We start from the raw sequence: 16,687 nt of genomic DNA, 5'->3' as shown, positions 1-16,687 counted from the left end.
TGTCTGTATATTGTGCATTTTCTTTTCCTTCTAAACCATAGGGGGATAAATCTGCTCATCAGACACCCTAACAGGAAGGTTAGGGTAGTGTGGGGTTGAGGCCGTCTTCTACAATGCCGGTAGAAGCCAGGACTACTCTCTCCTCGACCCACTAAAACACATTCCTATGGTCGCCAAACCCTACGTCTCTCCGGAACCACCAAGAAGGTATTGCTTCAGAGAGGGGCTAGTGCATATCGCACCCTCAAGGTTAGCTGCCGTAGCCTAGCAGCAACGAACATCGATGACTCGCTCTGGAGAGTCCATCACGGTAGCCTGCTGGCGCTTAGCCAGTTTCCCGAGTGGTCCTCGCCACTCCCTTTGTCCTCGGAAGGCGGGCAGGGTCAACCCCGCCCGCGCCCTACTGCTGAGCGGACATCAAGAACTGATGCCCACATGCAACCCGATCTGACCTGCCCGCAAAGGAAGGGTATTACTACCCTTCAGGCCCTATCAGATGCATCCGTAGGTTGCAGACAGCAGGGTCTCACCTACCCCGACCCTTGCCGGGGACCCCTTTCCAACCGCGGGCTCAGATCCAACCCAGTAGACTGACGCCACGACAGCACCGCTACCGGGACTTCCTCTCCGCGGCCACTTAATCGCTGTAAGGGTCGATCTCGACCGCAGGGCACCGGTATGACCTACGAAGCCGACTTCGAACCCCTGGACCACCTCTTGTACTGCATCTGGACTAGCCATTCTCCGAGTCCACGCGCCACCTCCTCTGTAGCTCCCAGACGATATGGGTGATAGCCGTTGAAACGGCATTCCAGCTAATCTCATCCCTACACATTCTTGGACCAAGCATGCGGTCAATAATTGTGCGAAAACGCGGGTACACGAACAAAACGTGTTCCGCCGTTTCCTCTAAACCATTGCACACTGGGCATTCGGGAGAATCCGCATGCCCGAAACGGTGTAGATACTGTCGGAAGCAACCATGACCTGTAAGGACCTGTGTCAGGTGGAATGAAACTTCCCCATGGCGCCTATTAATCCAACTATCTACCCTCGGTATCAACCTATAGGTTCACCTTCCTTTGGTGGAACTGTCCCACGCGCGCTGCCATTTGACCATAGAGGCCATCCTGACAGTCTTGCGTATGCCTCTTGTGCCGCGCATTTCGAAGCACTCCATGTCCTAACTGATAAGAATGCTGATAGGCACCATACCAGTAATGACACAGAGAGCGTCGTGTGACACGGTACGCGCTTGCAACCCTCAGACACATGAGCCTGTAAGTACTTTCCAGCTTCCGTCGGTAGCATTCAGTACTTAGCGCGGTACCCCACGCCGGGCCGCCATACCTAAGTATGGACGTAGCAACACTAGCCAGAAGCTTGCGCTTACTGGCGTACACCGCTGAGCTATTGGACATCATCCGGGACAGTGCCGCAATAGCTGTGGAGGCTCTTTTACAGGCATAATCGACGTGGCTACCGAAGGGAAGCTTGTCGTCGATCATCACGCCCAAGTGCATGACAGAGCGCTTCGACAGGATAGTGCACTCTCCTACACTGATCTCCGTCTGCTGCGCCGACTGCATGTTGTTAACAACCGTCACCTCTGTCTTGTGGTGAGCCAGCTCCAGTTTTCTGGACCGCATCCACGCCTCCACAACCTTGATCGAGTGGTCGGTAGTCAACTTCACCTCCTCGATCGTTTCACCGTAGACTTCGAGCGTAATATCGTCGGCAAATCCGACAATCACCACTCCCACTGGGTACTCCAACCTCAACACCTCGTCGTACATGACATTCCATAACACCGGACCCAGGATGGAACCTTGCGGGACTCCTGAGGTTATGTGAAAGCACTTCTGACCCACCTCCGTGTCGTATACTAGTACGCGATTCTGAAAGTAGCTTCCGAGAATCTTGTACAAGTACTCCGGTATCCCCAGACGCAAGAGCGCATCGGCAATAGCAGCCCAACTGGCGCTATTAAATGCATTCCTTACATCCAGAGTCAATACCCCGCAGCAGCGAATTCCCCTCCTCTTAGGCTCGAGTGCTTTCTCGGCGGTTTTTGTAACCGACAAGATAGCGTCTACGGTGGACCTCCCCTTCCGGAAGCCATACTGGTTACTCGAAAGACCATTTACGCCCTCAGTGAACCGCAACATTCTATTGAGGATGATCTTTTCGAGCACCTTCCCCGCCGTGTCAATCAAGCATATTGGTCTATATGCCGACGGGTCTCCGGGTGGTTTCCCCGCCTTTGGCAATAGTACCAGGCTCTGCCTCTTCCAAGCTTCTGGGAAAACTCCCTCGTCCAGGCATTTCTGCATAGCAGACCTGAACATCTCGGGAGCCTCTGCAATAGCTACTTTTAAGGCCAGGTTCGGAACTCCGTCCGGACCTGGGGCCTTACCTACGCTAAGGGACTTAGCTATCCCCGCAAGTTCCACATCGGTGACCCTCTCCTCATCGCCAGCCCCAGTCCCCGGCTGTCCTACGAAAGAAGGCCAAGGACTAGGATCATGACGCGGAAAAAGTCCTCCAATGATCCCCTCCAACATCTCTGGAGATTGCTCTGTAGGAGCCATCACACCTCTCGTCTTGGCCATAACGATCCTGTAGGCGTCACCCCACGGGTTCGTATTGGCACTCTGACAGAGACCCTCAAAGCAGGCCTTTTTGCTTGCTCTTATCTCGATCTTGAGCGCGGCTTTTGCAGCGGCGAACACCACCCGCCGTTCGTTTCGCTCTTCCTCTGATCGTGCTCGCTGCATCCGCCGCCTAGCCCGTAGGCAGGCACGGCGCAGGTCCGCAATCGCGTCGGGCATTTGTAAGGTTCTATGTGTATCGTAAACAGAGCTTGCATGGATGATATCATGACGAGAGACATTCTCACAGCGATACGAACCAGCACGTCGAAGAAATTTCCAGAACCCGACGGGCTTCCAAAAAGCTCTACCTGATGGCCGCCTTTGATGTGATTCACCGAGAATTAAATTTGATTCTGAACGAAGCCATCCGATCCAACATCTCTACGCAATTCGTTGACGGTGTGATTGTGTTAGTCAAGAAAAGAGATGCGGGCAAAACAGCTCGTTCATTTCAGCCGATAACTCGTCGTCGTCGGTCAGGCTAAGGCCGGGGTGGCCTCTGCTGTACATAGTAGCCGCCTCCATTCCACTCGGTCCATGGCTGTTTGTCTCCAGTTCCGCACTCTGCGTAGGGTCCGCAGATCGTCCTCCACTTGGTCAACCCACCTAGCTCGCTGCGCTCCACGTCTTCTTGTACCGGTCGGATGACTCTCGAGAACCATTTTAGTCGGGTTGCTATCCGACATCCTGATGACGTGACCCGCCCACCGTAGCCTCCCGATTTTCGCGGTATGGACGATGGTTGGTTCTCCCAGCAGCTGATGCAGCTCGTGGTTCATTCGCCTTCTCCAAGTCCCGTCTTCCATCTGCACTCCGCCGTAGATGGTACGCAACACCTTCCGTTCGAAAACTCCAAGGGCGCGTTGGTCCTCTGCACGTAGGGTCCATGTTTCGTGCCCATAGAGGACGACCGGTCTAATCAACGTTTTGTAGATGGTTAACTTCGTGTTACGGCGAACTTTATTCGATCGTAGAGTTCTGCGGAGTCCAAAGTAGGCACGATAACTCGACTGAGTCGAGTCAAGTACAAGACACTGAAGACGACCTTACAGTTGAGGTCGAAAAACGTATCTGTCAAAGGATGCAAATTCTTAGTGGAATTCAAAGGAACAGTACTTAAAGCGATTTTTTTTTCTTCTTCTTTATGGCTCGACGTCCCCACTGGAACTTGGCCTGCCTCGCTTCAACTTAGTGTTCTTTGAGCACTTCCACAGTTATTAATTGAAGGGCTTTCTTTGCCTGCCATTGCATGAATTTGTATATGGCGAGGCAAGTACAATGATACACTATGCCCAGGGAGTCGAGAAAATTTTTCCGACCGAAACGGGAATCGAACCCGCCGTCTCTGGATTGGCGATCCATAGCCCTAACCACTAGGCTAACTGGAGACCCTAATTCTCTACCATAACTTACTTGTATTGATCATCTTCAAAGATGTTCTGCAACTCCTCGATGTACCGGACGGAATTAAGATAATTGAGTGTTTTTGGTATCGGTTGAATGTAGGAATAGTCTGATCCTTGATAGTTCGATATCACGCGTAGAATGTTGTTCATTTTGATTCGTCGTTGTTCTGGTTCTAAGCCACCCTTGTGGGGATGGGCCAAGTCTATGTAAACCAAATCAGTCAAAAATAAGCCTAAAACAGTTAGATAGCAGTTAATAGCGAATAATAATTGTCACGTTTTGTTTATGCTTGCCTAGGTATGGTATGCAAGGAAGTTTGAGACTCTCGAGGTATTCTCTCAATGTAGCCCAATTGTTATCGTCGTGGAATATGTCTGCCAACCTCTCAAATTGCTGCTTATCCTTTTTTGAAACATGTGTCCAACTTTTCTCAAGCCGATACACACTGGCACTTTTCAAAGCGGATGTTATAGCAAATAAGGAATGAAGGTTGTTCAGTTCGTGCAGATGTCGAGCAACCTAAAATAACGGAAATGAAGATTGAGTCATTTTTAGAAAATGAATCCGGTCAAGTTACCTTGATAAAATGGGTGATTATCTCAGCTCTTTCTTTGGCAGATATTCCATTAAGCACTTCCTGAACCGTCCAAAAGATTGTATGATTAAATCGTTTCGTAAACGCCACAACATTTGGTGAGAGCTCGGCTTTGTTCTTTTTGTTCCAGGCGCAACTGGCCAGCTCATCCGGTTCGATGGCAGCAAAAACGGGATAATCTAGCAACGTTATCTGATTAGCTAACTCCTCTGGCGAAACTCGTAAGCAGCTAATTATGATCGAGTCGATATTGGCGATTGAGGCATTTGGTGGGAGACTTTGAGATTTGTTGGTTATTGGCGTGGGACATTTTCTGAAAGTGTAAAACATGCAGTTTAGTTATTTCATTATTTTTTAAATTAAATTATTTATGATTTAAATCATTTACCTATACGTTGTCGCTCTGCTACGATCTATTATGGATTCAATGGGTCCTACGGAAGCTATCGAATGCTTTTTATGACATTGACATTTACTCGTTTGATCTTTGATGGCACGGTTGCTGTCTAAGGAGCCGATAAGTGGAAGCCCAGGACCACTATTCGTGGAAATGTCGCTTTGCGGAGATTCGTCTCGCACGTTTTCATAATACAGGTTTTCTTCGGAGTACTAACAATTTATTGTCGAGAAAACAGAATTAATAAAAACTTTGAAAACAATTATGTAAGAGATTCATACCTCTCTGCATCGTAGACTATCTGAAGAAAGATCGCGTGGTATTTCTGAATACCGCATCATTTCAACTACTGCAGAAGGTAATCAGTTTGGTAGTTATACCAAATTGACGACTCCTCAGAAATGGAAGTATCTGAAAATTAAACGATACAAATTAGTACCAATTTTATTAATATCAATACATACATCCCAAGGGAACGTATCTAAAAACAATACCAGAAACTCTTACTGGAACATTTAATATAAGAGCTGAATATAAAATGATGATGAAAATCCAGGAAAAAATAATAGATATTATTTTCAATTTTGATACATATTCTAATTCCTGCCAACGATTCCCTCAACTATTCTCTCCACGATACTTCTATCTACCTATTTTTTCGGTCTGACTCTGATTTCTCTTCTGAATAGGCGACCCTGAGTATTTTCTACTAGGCTAACTGGAGACCACAATTCCTGCACGTGCTCATTCAGAAGTTCTTCTAAAAATGTTTGCCTAAATCCATGTTGGAGATTCCCACACATATTCCCTGAGATTTGCCGGAATAGATTTTAACGCAATCTGACAAAAATCCTCTTCCTTTTTGATTTTTATTTTATAAATTTAAGATTCGCTCAGAAACTCTGGAATTTTGACACTCGCAAAACTGCAAAGAAATGCATTTCGGAATATTCTTGAATATGTCTCAATTGCTCTAGCTTTACTGTTACTTATATTTATTATTTTGACTTTCAACTCGATTGTCTTGGAGCTGCTCAATAATAATTATGGTTGTAAAACATTAGTAAACCTATCTGGACATTTTGATACCAAGCATATTTACCAGTAAACATTCTAACCAATATAAATTCCCTGATTGACAACGAAATTCCCAGAGAATTCATTTTTTTCCAGATCAAACAAAATTCCTCGATAGTTCATGCAATACATAGGGTATCGCGCTACTTGGGCGGTGGCTTCTATATTCGTCTGTTTTCCACTATAACTCAGTCAAATTTGAACCAATTGACTTGAAATGTTGTACACGGGTAGATACTATACCTATCTCACTGCATTCCAAAAATTGTGTCCATTGGTTCAAATTTGACTGAGTTATAGTGGAAAACAGACGAAAATAGAAGCCACCGCCCAAGTGGCGCGATTCCCTACAAGGACATTACTGGATGAGCTGATGAAAACTCTGGAAGAATGCGATCAACGAGGTAGGTAGAGCATCCCAAAGGCGTTGTTTCATCAAAATCAATTTCATCAAAATAAGTAAGGGGCTGTTCATTTATTACGTAAGGCAATTTTTACGATTTTTCGACACCCCCACCCCCCCTTGTAAGATTTTTTGTATGAAAGCCCAAATATTTTTGTATGGCGTGTAAGATTTCTCAAACCCCCCCTCCCTCCATAAACCCTTACGTAATTAATGGACGGCCCCTAAAATGGTCATTGACAGAGAAAGCTCTCAGTAAAAAGCTATGGAAGTGCTCATAGAATTATAGAAGCTAAGAAACTGGCTTTGTCCCAGTGTTGACATTACGCCAACAAGAAGACATGGCACTGTTTGCGACCGGATGGATCTGGCGAAGGAGAGCAAACTAGCGCTGTCCAAGAAGCTGCAGATATTGTTCGTGCAGTTGAAAATAGGAATTTTTGAGATGCGAAAATCGAATTTTCTCCTAAACCGTGCGTCGGACGTACGTCGGGCAAAGTGCGCTAGATAGAGGGCCAGAACCGCTGCCCAGCGCACTACCTCCGACGTTAGGTTTCACGTATGGATTTGGAGAAATACCGAATGTCGTGTTTGGGAAAACTTCGGGTTTCAACCGCGACGACAATAACGGACTGCGGTAAATGTGAATCAAGATTCGATACGATCATGCTGCTGACCGAATGTCATTGTTGTGCACAAGACTTTGCAGTGGATCGCGTGATAGTGAAATTTGGTATTTAAGACCAGCTGTGACATCGAATACTCAGGGCATATCCAAAACCACAGATAACAGACGTTCATGCCAACATAAGGACTGTTCAATTTATAAAACGGACAACTTGCTTGCGATATCTTTTTTATTTTTCAATAAAATCATTATCAGGTTTTTTGCATAACTTTCTATAGCTATCCTCAAATGTAGGAAAAATATAACATTATGCAAAATGTTCATTATTGTGTAACTGAAGCGGTTTTCGTAAAACATCAATAAAACCCATTTCTCAAAATTCGACATAACTTTCCACATACTTAACATGCACATTTTCATGAAGTTTATGTGTTGGGATCTTATACTATTCTACTAGAGGTAAAGCTCAATAGTTGGTCAGTAATAATGCACCTAGCAGCCTCCAGCTTGATATAGTGAGTTGACTAATTTTCATAGAAATTATTAAAAAAAATTTATTTGAGTCCTGTGTTGCAATAGCACAACGGATTCAACTAAAAATTTGTCCAGAGTAGTAAAATATTGCTTTCTGAGTGATACAGAAGAAAAAATACTTTTTATTGCATTTTTCATAAAAAAATTAAACCATAAAGATGGTCATAATAAAAAAAGGCATACTTTTTGCTCCACTGATTAAGATTTTCAACTCTAGAGAATCTTGTTATTATTTATTTTCAACAAAGTTAGTCCTATGTTATTGTACACCTTATTTAATAATAATCGAATGTTAAGTTTTTATTTCCAACATCATTGTTATGCAAAATTTGCATTAGGTTGCATTGTTATTTGGAAGAACCTTTAAAGAACGAAACTGTTATGATCACTGTGCCTGTAATAGCGCACAGTAACCAAACCAGCAATGCTATTAAGAAGCAGTTTTCTGCATTTCAAACCACATTATTGGTACTTCCGACTAGATGCATTCAATATTTTCATGAAATTTTTGGTTTACAATTGAATTTTATTTAAAAAAATCTAATCTCACTTGAGACTTCAATATCTCAACAACTAATTTTCCAACTGAGTTCAAATTTAGCCAGAATGCTTATTACTCATGCTGCTGCAGCATGGCACATACTTTTCTGATATTAAAAACAATATACCATATGTGAACAGTAATTTTATATATATATTTTCAATTTTCAACGATTGATAAATTGACCTCATTTAACACAATTTTCTATAAAATAATATTATTTTCTATAAAATTATATTGGAATGAGGTTTGCAGTGGAATGAAAGTCTTGAGTTAAACTAGATAACAAAATTAATATTAGTCCTGTTCAACGACGTAGGTTGAACTTGCTCGAAATTGCTGCATCTCGCTCTTACCCGTTCGTTGACAAATGGGTAAGAGCAGGATGCAGCAACTTCGAGCAAGTTGAACCTGCGTCGTTGAACAGGACTAGTTAAGAAACTATAGAGGACGAATGTCGCTGCTGTTCCCTTTGTTCTCGTTCGTGAACATGCCGGGTACCTATCTGTCAAACAGCATACTTTTTGGCTTTGACACTTATGTCCCTGCCTATCCCCGCCAGCAAAAGATGTTTCGGCAGCGACGCCAGCGACATTCTTCCTCTATAGTTTATTACCTCTATTCAACGAACGAGTCCATCAGGGTGATAGACCCAACATTCCGTTTGGTTTTTACAATTTTTACGAGAATTTTTGTCGAATTTCTGGGTATAGTGTAATATTGTGCTTGTACAATGTACAAGTTCTAGCGTTCTTATATTTTTGTGGGAGCGGGATAATTAGCATAGCGTCACTTGGAATAACGGTCATTTGGCATGTTTGTATTGCAAGAAAAGATATCGTGCAAAGTTGTACAAAAACGCTAATAGATGTGCGCGCGCACGGTTGCAATCAACTGTTTCGGTGTCTTCAATCACTGGTCAATTTCCACACTTATTGTAGAAAACACGAACATGATATAATGTACTGGCGACCATCTTTGAGTGAATTTATACATTAATTTTTTTGCGAGATAATCGACGGCGAAATGCGCAATAATGGACATAATAAAAATGGACCCTCTTTTTCAAGCCAAATGTCCATTATGCCAAATGACGTACAGATTCATTTTTGTTTACACCTTATATATGTCTATGTAGTTATTTCTATTATTTATTAATTATTGGACCAAGAATTTCTCGCATGCTGCGCATTTTACCGCCTCTTTCCCAGCAGTTAGCATTGTAATGTTTTTATTTTGGATCCAGAGCAAATTGGACTTTTTAGGCCTAAAATTTAGAAGACGGGTACACTACACGATTGTCATTCCCGAAAAATCAAATCCATTGATTTCATTAGATTAACTCAAATGGAAATTTTCTATCTCTGAGTTTAATGCGACTTCGATCTTGGGATCATTTTAATTCAAATGCGGTAAATTGTGAACGCAATACAAATGTATCGAAATAAAATCGCTTCTTTGAATACTGAATCAAATTTTTTGAACAATAATCCATTATAGTCTAATTTTCATGAGCTTGTTTTCTCCTTCATAATTCCATTACCCACCTACTTATGAAACGATGACAATTATACATCGAGTGCAACACCACCCAAAAACCAAAATCGTGCGATAAGACTTCTGTATTTACTTCACCTGTAATAAGCGCCGATCAGAAAACTGCCTCTCGTTGAAATTACTGCATTGCGCTGCAAGTATTCTAATTTCATCACCAATAATTACCGAAATATTCACTAGCAAAACAATTTTTATTTCTAATATACAAAACCGCAATTAAAAATGTTTTGAGGCTCGAAAGTAAATAAAGGCGACTGACAAAAACTTGAAGGCGACTGCATAGACACTCTGAAAAAAGTAACACAAATGGTTGAATGCATTTTTTGGGCAACGCATGCAGAAACTTTCTAAATTTGTTCACATTATTGTTTATGGTATTAATTTATCATTGAACGATAGTATTAGTTTTGCCGATGTAAGAAAAGAAAAGTATGAATATATGTTGACCACATAAATAAATATGAACATATTACAAACTATATATTGTCAACTTCATTTTGAATCTATCAATTAAATCAAGTGTTATATTTTTTAGAGTGATGTGCAAGTTTTGCGGAACTGCAGTCGAGAACTGTCAATCATCGGTTGGAGTCTGCACTACAGTCAACATGCACTTTTACCTACACGGAGAAACTGAAAAAATAATTATTATTAAATTTGAATGTATTAAAATTAAGGTGAATAACGAAGCCACACCTCAAATTTACAAGAGCACAAATCTGAAAAACCAAAAGACGGATTTTGCTGAAAAGATGATCGATTGGTGGCCTGCTGGTGGTGACCAATCGATCAACTTTTCAGCGTAAACCAACCCTCGGTTCTACAGATTTGTGCTTTTGAAAATTCGAAGTGTGGCTTCGTTATATATTCACCTTAATCATGTTTCATTTGACTCATTCAGTAACAAATTTTGAAAACGACGTATAATCAATGGTGTAGCATTTAAGTTAAAATAAAACCACAGACAAACAGACGTATCACTTAGAACAAATTGCGATAAAAATCATCGTCGAGTAAAAATAATCGCCCAATGCTAACCAGGCTGTGTAACGCAAACCACTCAGTAGGTGGCGGTAGTGAGCAAACGTCAAACAGGAGCAAAAACGATGCGAGCGCCATGACCGAGCGGTTTACGAACTACAAAATATTTGAACTAACCGTTAAAAAGGTTAACGATGAGAAGTGAGTAGAGTGAGACGTCTGTTTGTCTGTGGTACAACCTAGAGCGACTGAAGCAACCGGATGTTGCCTCAGCATACGCGCAGAATCTCGAAGCCGCGTTGCCAGACGAGGGCGAGCTCGATGAGGCCCCTCTAGAGGACTGCTGGAGTACAGTGAAGGCAGCCATCAACGACGCAGCCGAGAGCACCATCGGGTACGTGGAACGGAATCGACGGAACGAATGGTTCGACGAAGAGTGCAGAACGGTTTTGGAGGAGAAGAACGCAGCGAGGGCGGTAATGCTGCAGCAAGGGACTCGACAGAACGTGGAACGTTATAAACAGAAGCGGAAACAGCAGACCCGCCTCTTTCGGGAGAAAAAGCGCCGCCTGGAAGAAGCGGAGTGTGAAGAAATGGAACTGCTGTGCCGTTCCCAAGAAACACGGAAGTTCTATCAGAAGCTCAACGCATCCCGCAACGGCTTCGTGCCGTGAGCCGAAATATGCAGGGATAAAGACGGAGGCCTCTTGACGGACGGACGTGAGGTGATCGAAAGGTGGAAGCAGCACTTCGATCAGCACCTAAACGGCGTGGAGAACGTAGGCACGGGAGCCCACGGCAACGGAAGGAACGACGACGCCAGTGCAGCGGAGGACGGAAATGAACCAACTCCCATTCACCAGCTCAAAACCAACAAAGCAGCTGGTAAGGATGGTATCGCAGCTGAACTCATCAAGATGGGCCCAGAAAAGTTGGCCACCTGTCTGCATCGGCTGATAGTCAGGATCTGGGAAACCGAACAGCTACCGGAGGAGTGGAAGGAAGGGGTAATCTGCCCCATTCACAAGAAAGGCGACCATTTGGAATGTGAGAACTTCAGAGCGATCACTATTTTGAATGCTGCCTACAAAGTGCTATCCCAGATCATCTTCCGTCGTCTGTCACCTAAAACAAATGAGTTCGTGGGAAGTTATCAAGCCGGCTTCATCGACGGCCGGTCGACAACGGACCAGATCTTTACCGTACGGCAAATCCTTCAGAAATGCCGTGAATACCAGGTCCCAACGCACCACCTGTTCATCGACTTCAAAGCGGCATACGATAGTATTGTCCGCGCAGAGCTATGGAGAATCATGGACGAAAACGGCTTTCCTGGGAAGCTGACTAGACTGATTAAAGCAACGATGGACGGTGTGCAAAACTGCGTAAGGGTTTCGGGTGAACTATCCAGTTCATTCGTATCTCGCCGGGGACTGCGACAAGGTGACGGACTCTCATGTCTACTCTTCAACATCGCGCTGGAAGGTGTGATGCGACGAGCCGGGCTCAACAGCCGGGGAACGATTTTCACAAAATCCGGTCAATTTGTGTGCTTTGCGGACGACATGGACATTATCGCTAGAATATTTGGAACGGTGGCAGAACTGTACACCTGCCTGAAACGCGAAGCAGCAAAGGTCGGACTGGTGGTGAATGCCTCAAAAACAAAGTACATGCTGGTAGGCGGAACCGAAAACGACCGGATCCGTCTGGGTAGTAATGTTACGATAGACGGGGATACTTTCGAGGTGGTGGAGGAATTCGTCTACCTCGGATCCTTACTGACGGCTGACAACAACGTGAGCCGAGAAATTCGGAGGCGCATCATCAGCGGAAGTCGGGCCTACTACGGGCTCCAGAAGAAACTGCGGTCGAAAAAGATTCACCCACGCACCAAATGCACCATGTACAAAACGCTGATAAGACCGGTGATCCTCTACGGGCACGAGACATGGACCATGCTCGAGGAGGACCTGCAAGCACTCGGAGTTTTCGAGCGACGCGTGCTAAGAACGATCTTCGGCGGTGTGCAGGAGAACGGTGTGTGGCGGAGAAGGATGAACCACGATCTCGCTGCACTTTAAGGCGAACCCAGCATCCAGAAGGTGACCAAAGCCGGAAGGATACGTTGGGCAGGGCATGTTGCAAGAATGCCGGACAACAACCCTGCAAAGCTGGTGTTTGCAACGGATCCGGTTGGCACAAGAAGGCGTGGAGCGCAGAGAGCACGATGGGCGGACCAGGTGGAGCGTGACTTGGCGAGCATTGGGCGCGACCGAGGATGGAGAGCGGCAGCCACAAACCGAGTATTGTGCCCAAGTAACCAAGGTGCTGAAGCCTTATTCCATGCAGATATACGGTGTACTTAGAGCAATCATTACTTTACATGCAAACTTAAAGTTGGTTTAAAGTGGAAATGGGCAATTATGCGACTGCTTCAAGATTATACCAGTATAATCCTAATTTGATTCTATAATTGCCCACTTCCACTTTAAATCAACCTCAAGTTTGCATGTAAAGTAATGATTGCACTAAATACACCGTATATCTGCATGCAATAAGGCTTCAGCACTGTGGTTACTTGGGTGGCGTACTATTGTTGATTATGTCTTGTCTTAATGATGTTGAACAAATAAATGTATGTATGCCAATACCCGATGAGATGTCATGATGACCATATCCGTTGAGACACCAAGAGGCGGTGAGGGGATCAACACTCGGTGATGATTGATAACCGTATGGGACCTGCGGTGGAACCAACAGGCAGAGGGTACTGACTGATCGTGAGCGCTAGTGCTGGATGGCAGAAGACACTCGGGATGGAAGACGCTCTGAGCCAGGAGGAGCTTGATAGCCTCTTTAGAAGCAGGCGTAGCTTGGAGCCAGGAGCCTGGTAGCAGAATCTGCTTGGAGCCAGGAAGAGTCTGGTAGCTCGGTTGCAAAGGAGGAGCTCGGTAGGCTGGAGGAGTACAGTGGCCAGGTGGAGCTCGGGACGCGTCGGATCTGAGTGTGCGATGAGGAGTGTTTGATTGTAGGTACATCCTTGGAGGTGCATCATACAGCTCAGTGGAGCTAGGTATCAACGAGGTAAATATGATGGAAATAATATGTAGTCCTGTTCAACGGCGCAGGTTGAACTTGCTCGAAGTTGCTGCATCTTGCTCTTACCCATTAGTCAACAAACGTGTAAGAGAAGGATGCAGCAACTTCGAGCAAGTTCAACCTACGTCGTTGAACAGAACTAATATTGTAAATAACATTGTACCTAGATGAAATAAAGGAGAGGTTTGACCTGGTAGCGATATCAGTCATTGCTTGGTAATGGAAACACAAGTCTCGCCTGTTTTTATTTCCAATACCCTTTTCTCCACATCATCTCTTTTAATGGTTTGTGATATGTGAATTTGAAATAAACACTTCCCAAAATTACAGATGACATAAGTACAGTAAACTTTTACGAAGATATAATATATTTCATCTTTTCTATTCACATTCTCTACATTTGATATGGTTTTGTAGCTACATGAGTGGATTTTATTATTTTAGAAAACAGAATAGATTTGTGTTATATATGGATGAAACAAGTATTACGGTTTTTTTTCTATTTCAGAATATAGGTAACTATCATATTAGCATGTATTAAAAAAAACTATAATATTGCGCGCAAACCCCAAAATTTTATTCCCACCTTTGGGTTTCCGCGCCGAAGACCCAGCGCCAGATTCGGCGACAAAGAAAACTGACAGCAGTCGCCGGGCAGTTGGCAATCCTGATATTTGACGGCGGTCGCCCGTTAGTCATGGGAGTGGATTGTTGTCACGCAAATAGAGCTTTTCGCTGAAAATGCATGTGTATTGAGGTCTTGTTGACAGATTTTCTGCTGTGTTAGTGTGAAATTCAGTGATTTCCTGTATCGCGTAAGCCTTCGCTGGAAGGAAATGTCATGTTGCTCAGCGAAGCAAGGAAAATTTTCAGTGAAAAAAGCAATAATTTCTACGAACAAAATCACTATAACCTAGTAGCTTACTATTCTCAATTTAGTTGAAAATCGGAGCTTTCGACTAGCAAAGTAAATTTTTTCTTCAAATCCACGCGTCAGATCTAGCTTCGGAAGTGGTGCGCTGTATAGTAAACATGGCCCGCTATACAGCGCACCACTTCCAAAGTTAGGTCCGACGCACGGATTTGGAGAAAAATACAATTTCGTTAGTCGAAAATTTCGGGTTTCAACTGACGGAGAATACAATGTTCACGATCATTGTAGGCAAATACAGCCAGTCATGAAAGTTGGTTGTGAATGATAAATTTGATTAGCATCATGATCCGGAGTTACACCCATATACATGATATACATAACGTAGTGAAAACATTGCCATTTACTTAAATTGCAAAACAAGGCTTGGCCTTTTGTACTTTCCAATTTTGGGTGACAAAATACGAAGCGAATGATGTTGCTGTTATGATATTGGGCGCACATATAAGGGTGCTATTACACTCTTTGACCAATGCCAAAAATTTGACCACTTTTGATAGTTAAATTTTGACCAAGGCACAGAGAACAGACGTCTATCTTCGCTTTCTGCCTTGTGTAAAACTTTGTAACGGTCATATCGGAGTATGTGTAGCGTCCCATCACTTACATTGTTGTGTTGTCATATTTGATTCCAGTGCTCGCCGTTTTTGGCCGTTTGGCGCTCGTGTCGCTTTGTGGGCTAGTGTATTTTAACGACGAACACTACCATCGTGGGGTCAATTCGACTTTATATGTGGGGCAGTCTCCGTTGGTGGCGTTGAGGTACACTTAAATCCTTTACATACGATTTTGACGTATTTTTGTTCGAGCGTCTGTTCTCTGTGACCAAGGTGTACCTGGCAAACAAAAATATTTGTCACTCTCGAAAAACGAATTGTCCATTTTAGGAGCATTTTTTGTGCATGAAGTTTTGACAGGAGGTGGCGTCCTAACCCGTGAAAATCAATATCATCAACAACATTGTTATCGTTTCGTAAAATGGCTCATAGGGAAAAACAGAGCCAAATAACCTGCCAAAATTTATCTGTCAAAAGTGGTCAAATATTTGGCGTCTTGGCAAAGAGTGTAATATTGCGGTAAAATAGAAAAAAAAAACCAACGGGGTTGCGGTGGTTCCGACCGCCGCAGTCCTATCGCAAATGTCAAAATGCTCGATGCACGCTAAGAAGCATTCACTCAGGTGGTTGCTATAAAATTCAATTTTTTTTTAGTTTTCGGTTTAATAATCGAATAATAAAACCATTAAAAAGGTTTAGAAAAGTCGAAAGATAAACGTCACACACGACGATTGACAAATCCTTCTTGCAGAGAACACTGATACCTTCGTCTTCTATTTGCGATCGAAAATGGTGATGATGCAAAGTTTGCAAATAATGGAACATTATCCGCTTACCAATTTCTGTTTTATGGTATCGATAGAATAATTGATTGACAAATATAAGAGAATTCATGCCAATTGATCGTATTTTTTAAATATTTTTATGCTTATTTTGTTATTTTATATAAACATTTATCAAGCATGCTGTTACAGTTCTATTTCTATTTGTCATGTGTTTGTTTCTGTTGTTTTTTTTTATTTCAATACGCGGTAAATAATTATAACAATAAAATACTCATTTGTCCAGTTTACAAATCTATGATGGATTAAAATTGTAAACTTTTTAATCAATGTTGCCCAAAATAGGTAATGTTTGAATAATGTGCCTCTTTTTTATAAATTTTCTGGTGAAAATTATGCAATACGAATATATGAAGAGCTAGGACTGTGAAAAATATATCGTATGGGGCTGTCCATTAATTACGTAAGGGTTTGTGGGGGGAGGGGGGGTTTGAGAAATCTTACGTGCCATACAAAAATTTTTGGGATTTCATACAAAAAA

At 43.3% G+C, this 16,687-nt stretch overlaps 1 protein-coding gene and 1 long non-coding RNA gene across 4 annotated transcripts in view; one reads left to right on the top strand and one right to left on the bottom strand.

The window, feature by feature from the left end:
* LOC109414485 (ras-specific guanine nucleotide-releasing factor RalGPS2) overlaps positions 1-10,060 on the bottom strand; it is a 40,949-nt gene extending 30,889 nt beyond the window's left edge. The window contains exons 1-6 of one of the 3 annotated variants that reach the window (XM_029872372.2): positions 9,872-10,060; positions 5,335-5,464; positions 5,045-5,265; positions 4,639-4,969; positions 4,355-4,580; positions 4,068-4,293 (exon numbers count right to left, since the gene is read on the bottom strand). In XM_029872372.2, coding sequence (XP_029728232.2) covers positions 4,068-4,293; positions 4,355-4,580; positions 4,639-4,969; positions 5,045-5,265; positions 5,335-5,394 — 1,064 coding nt within the window. In that variant the 5' untranslated portion in view covers positions 5,395-5,464; positions 9,872-10,060. Of the gene's footprint in view, positions 1-4,067; positions 4,294-4,354; positions 4,581-4,638; positions 4,970-5,044; positions 5,266-5,334; positions 5,465-9,783; positions 9,808-9,871 lie in introns of those variants that run through there. The other 2 variants (XM_019688337.3, XM_029872373.2) reach the window with 2 other exon arrangements.
* A 4,379-nt stretch (positions 10,061-14,439) lies between these two features.
* On the top strand, positions 14,440-16,034 carry LOC134288036 (uncharacterized). Its single transcript, XR_009997717.1, has 2 exons — positions 14,440-14,890; positions 14,945-16,034. It is a non-coding gene; the product is annotated as an uncharacterized LOC134288036 (long non-coding RNA).
* The last annotated feature ends 653 nt before the right edge of the window (positions 16,035-16,687 follow it).

Source organism: Aedes albopictus, chromosome 2 (genome assembly GCF_035046485.1).
Source record: "Aedes albopictus strain Foshan chromosome 2, AalbF5, whole genome shotgun sequence".
Taxonomy (NCBI): domain Eukaryota; kingdom Metazoa; phylum Arthropoda; class Insecta; order Diptera; family Culicidae; genus Aedes; species Aedes albopictus.
The sequence above is the reverse complement of the archived record's forward strand: the minus strand, read 5'-3'. Positions and strand labels throughout refer to the sequence as shown.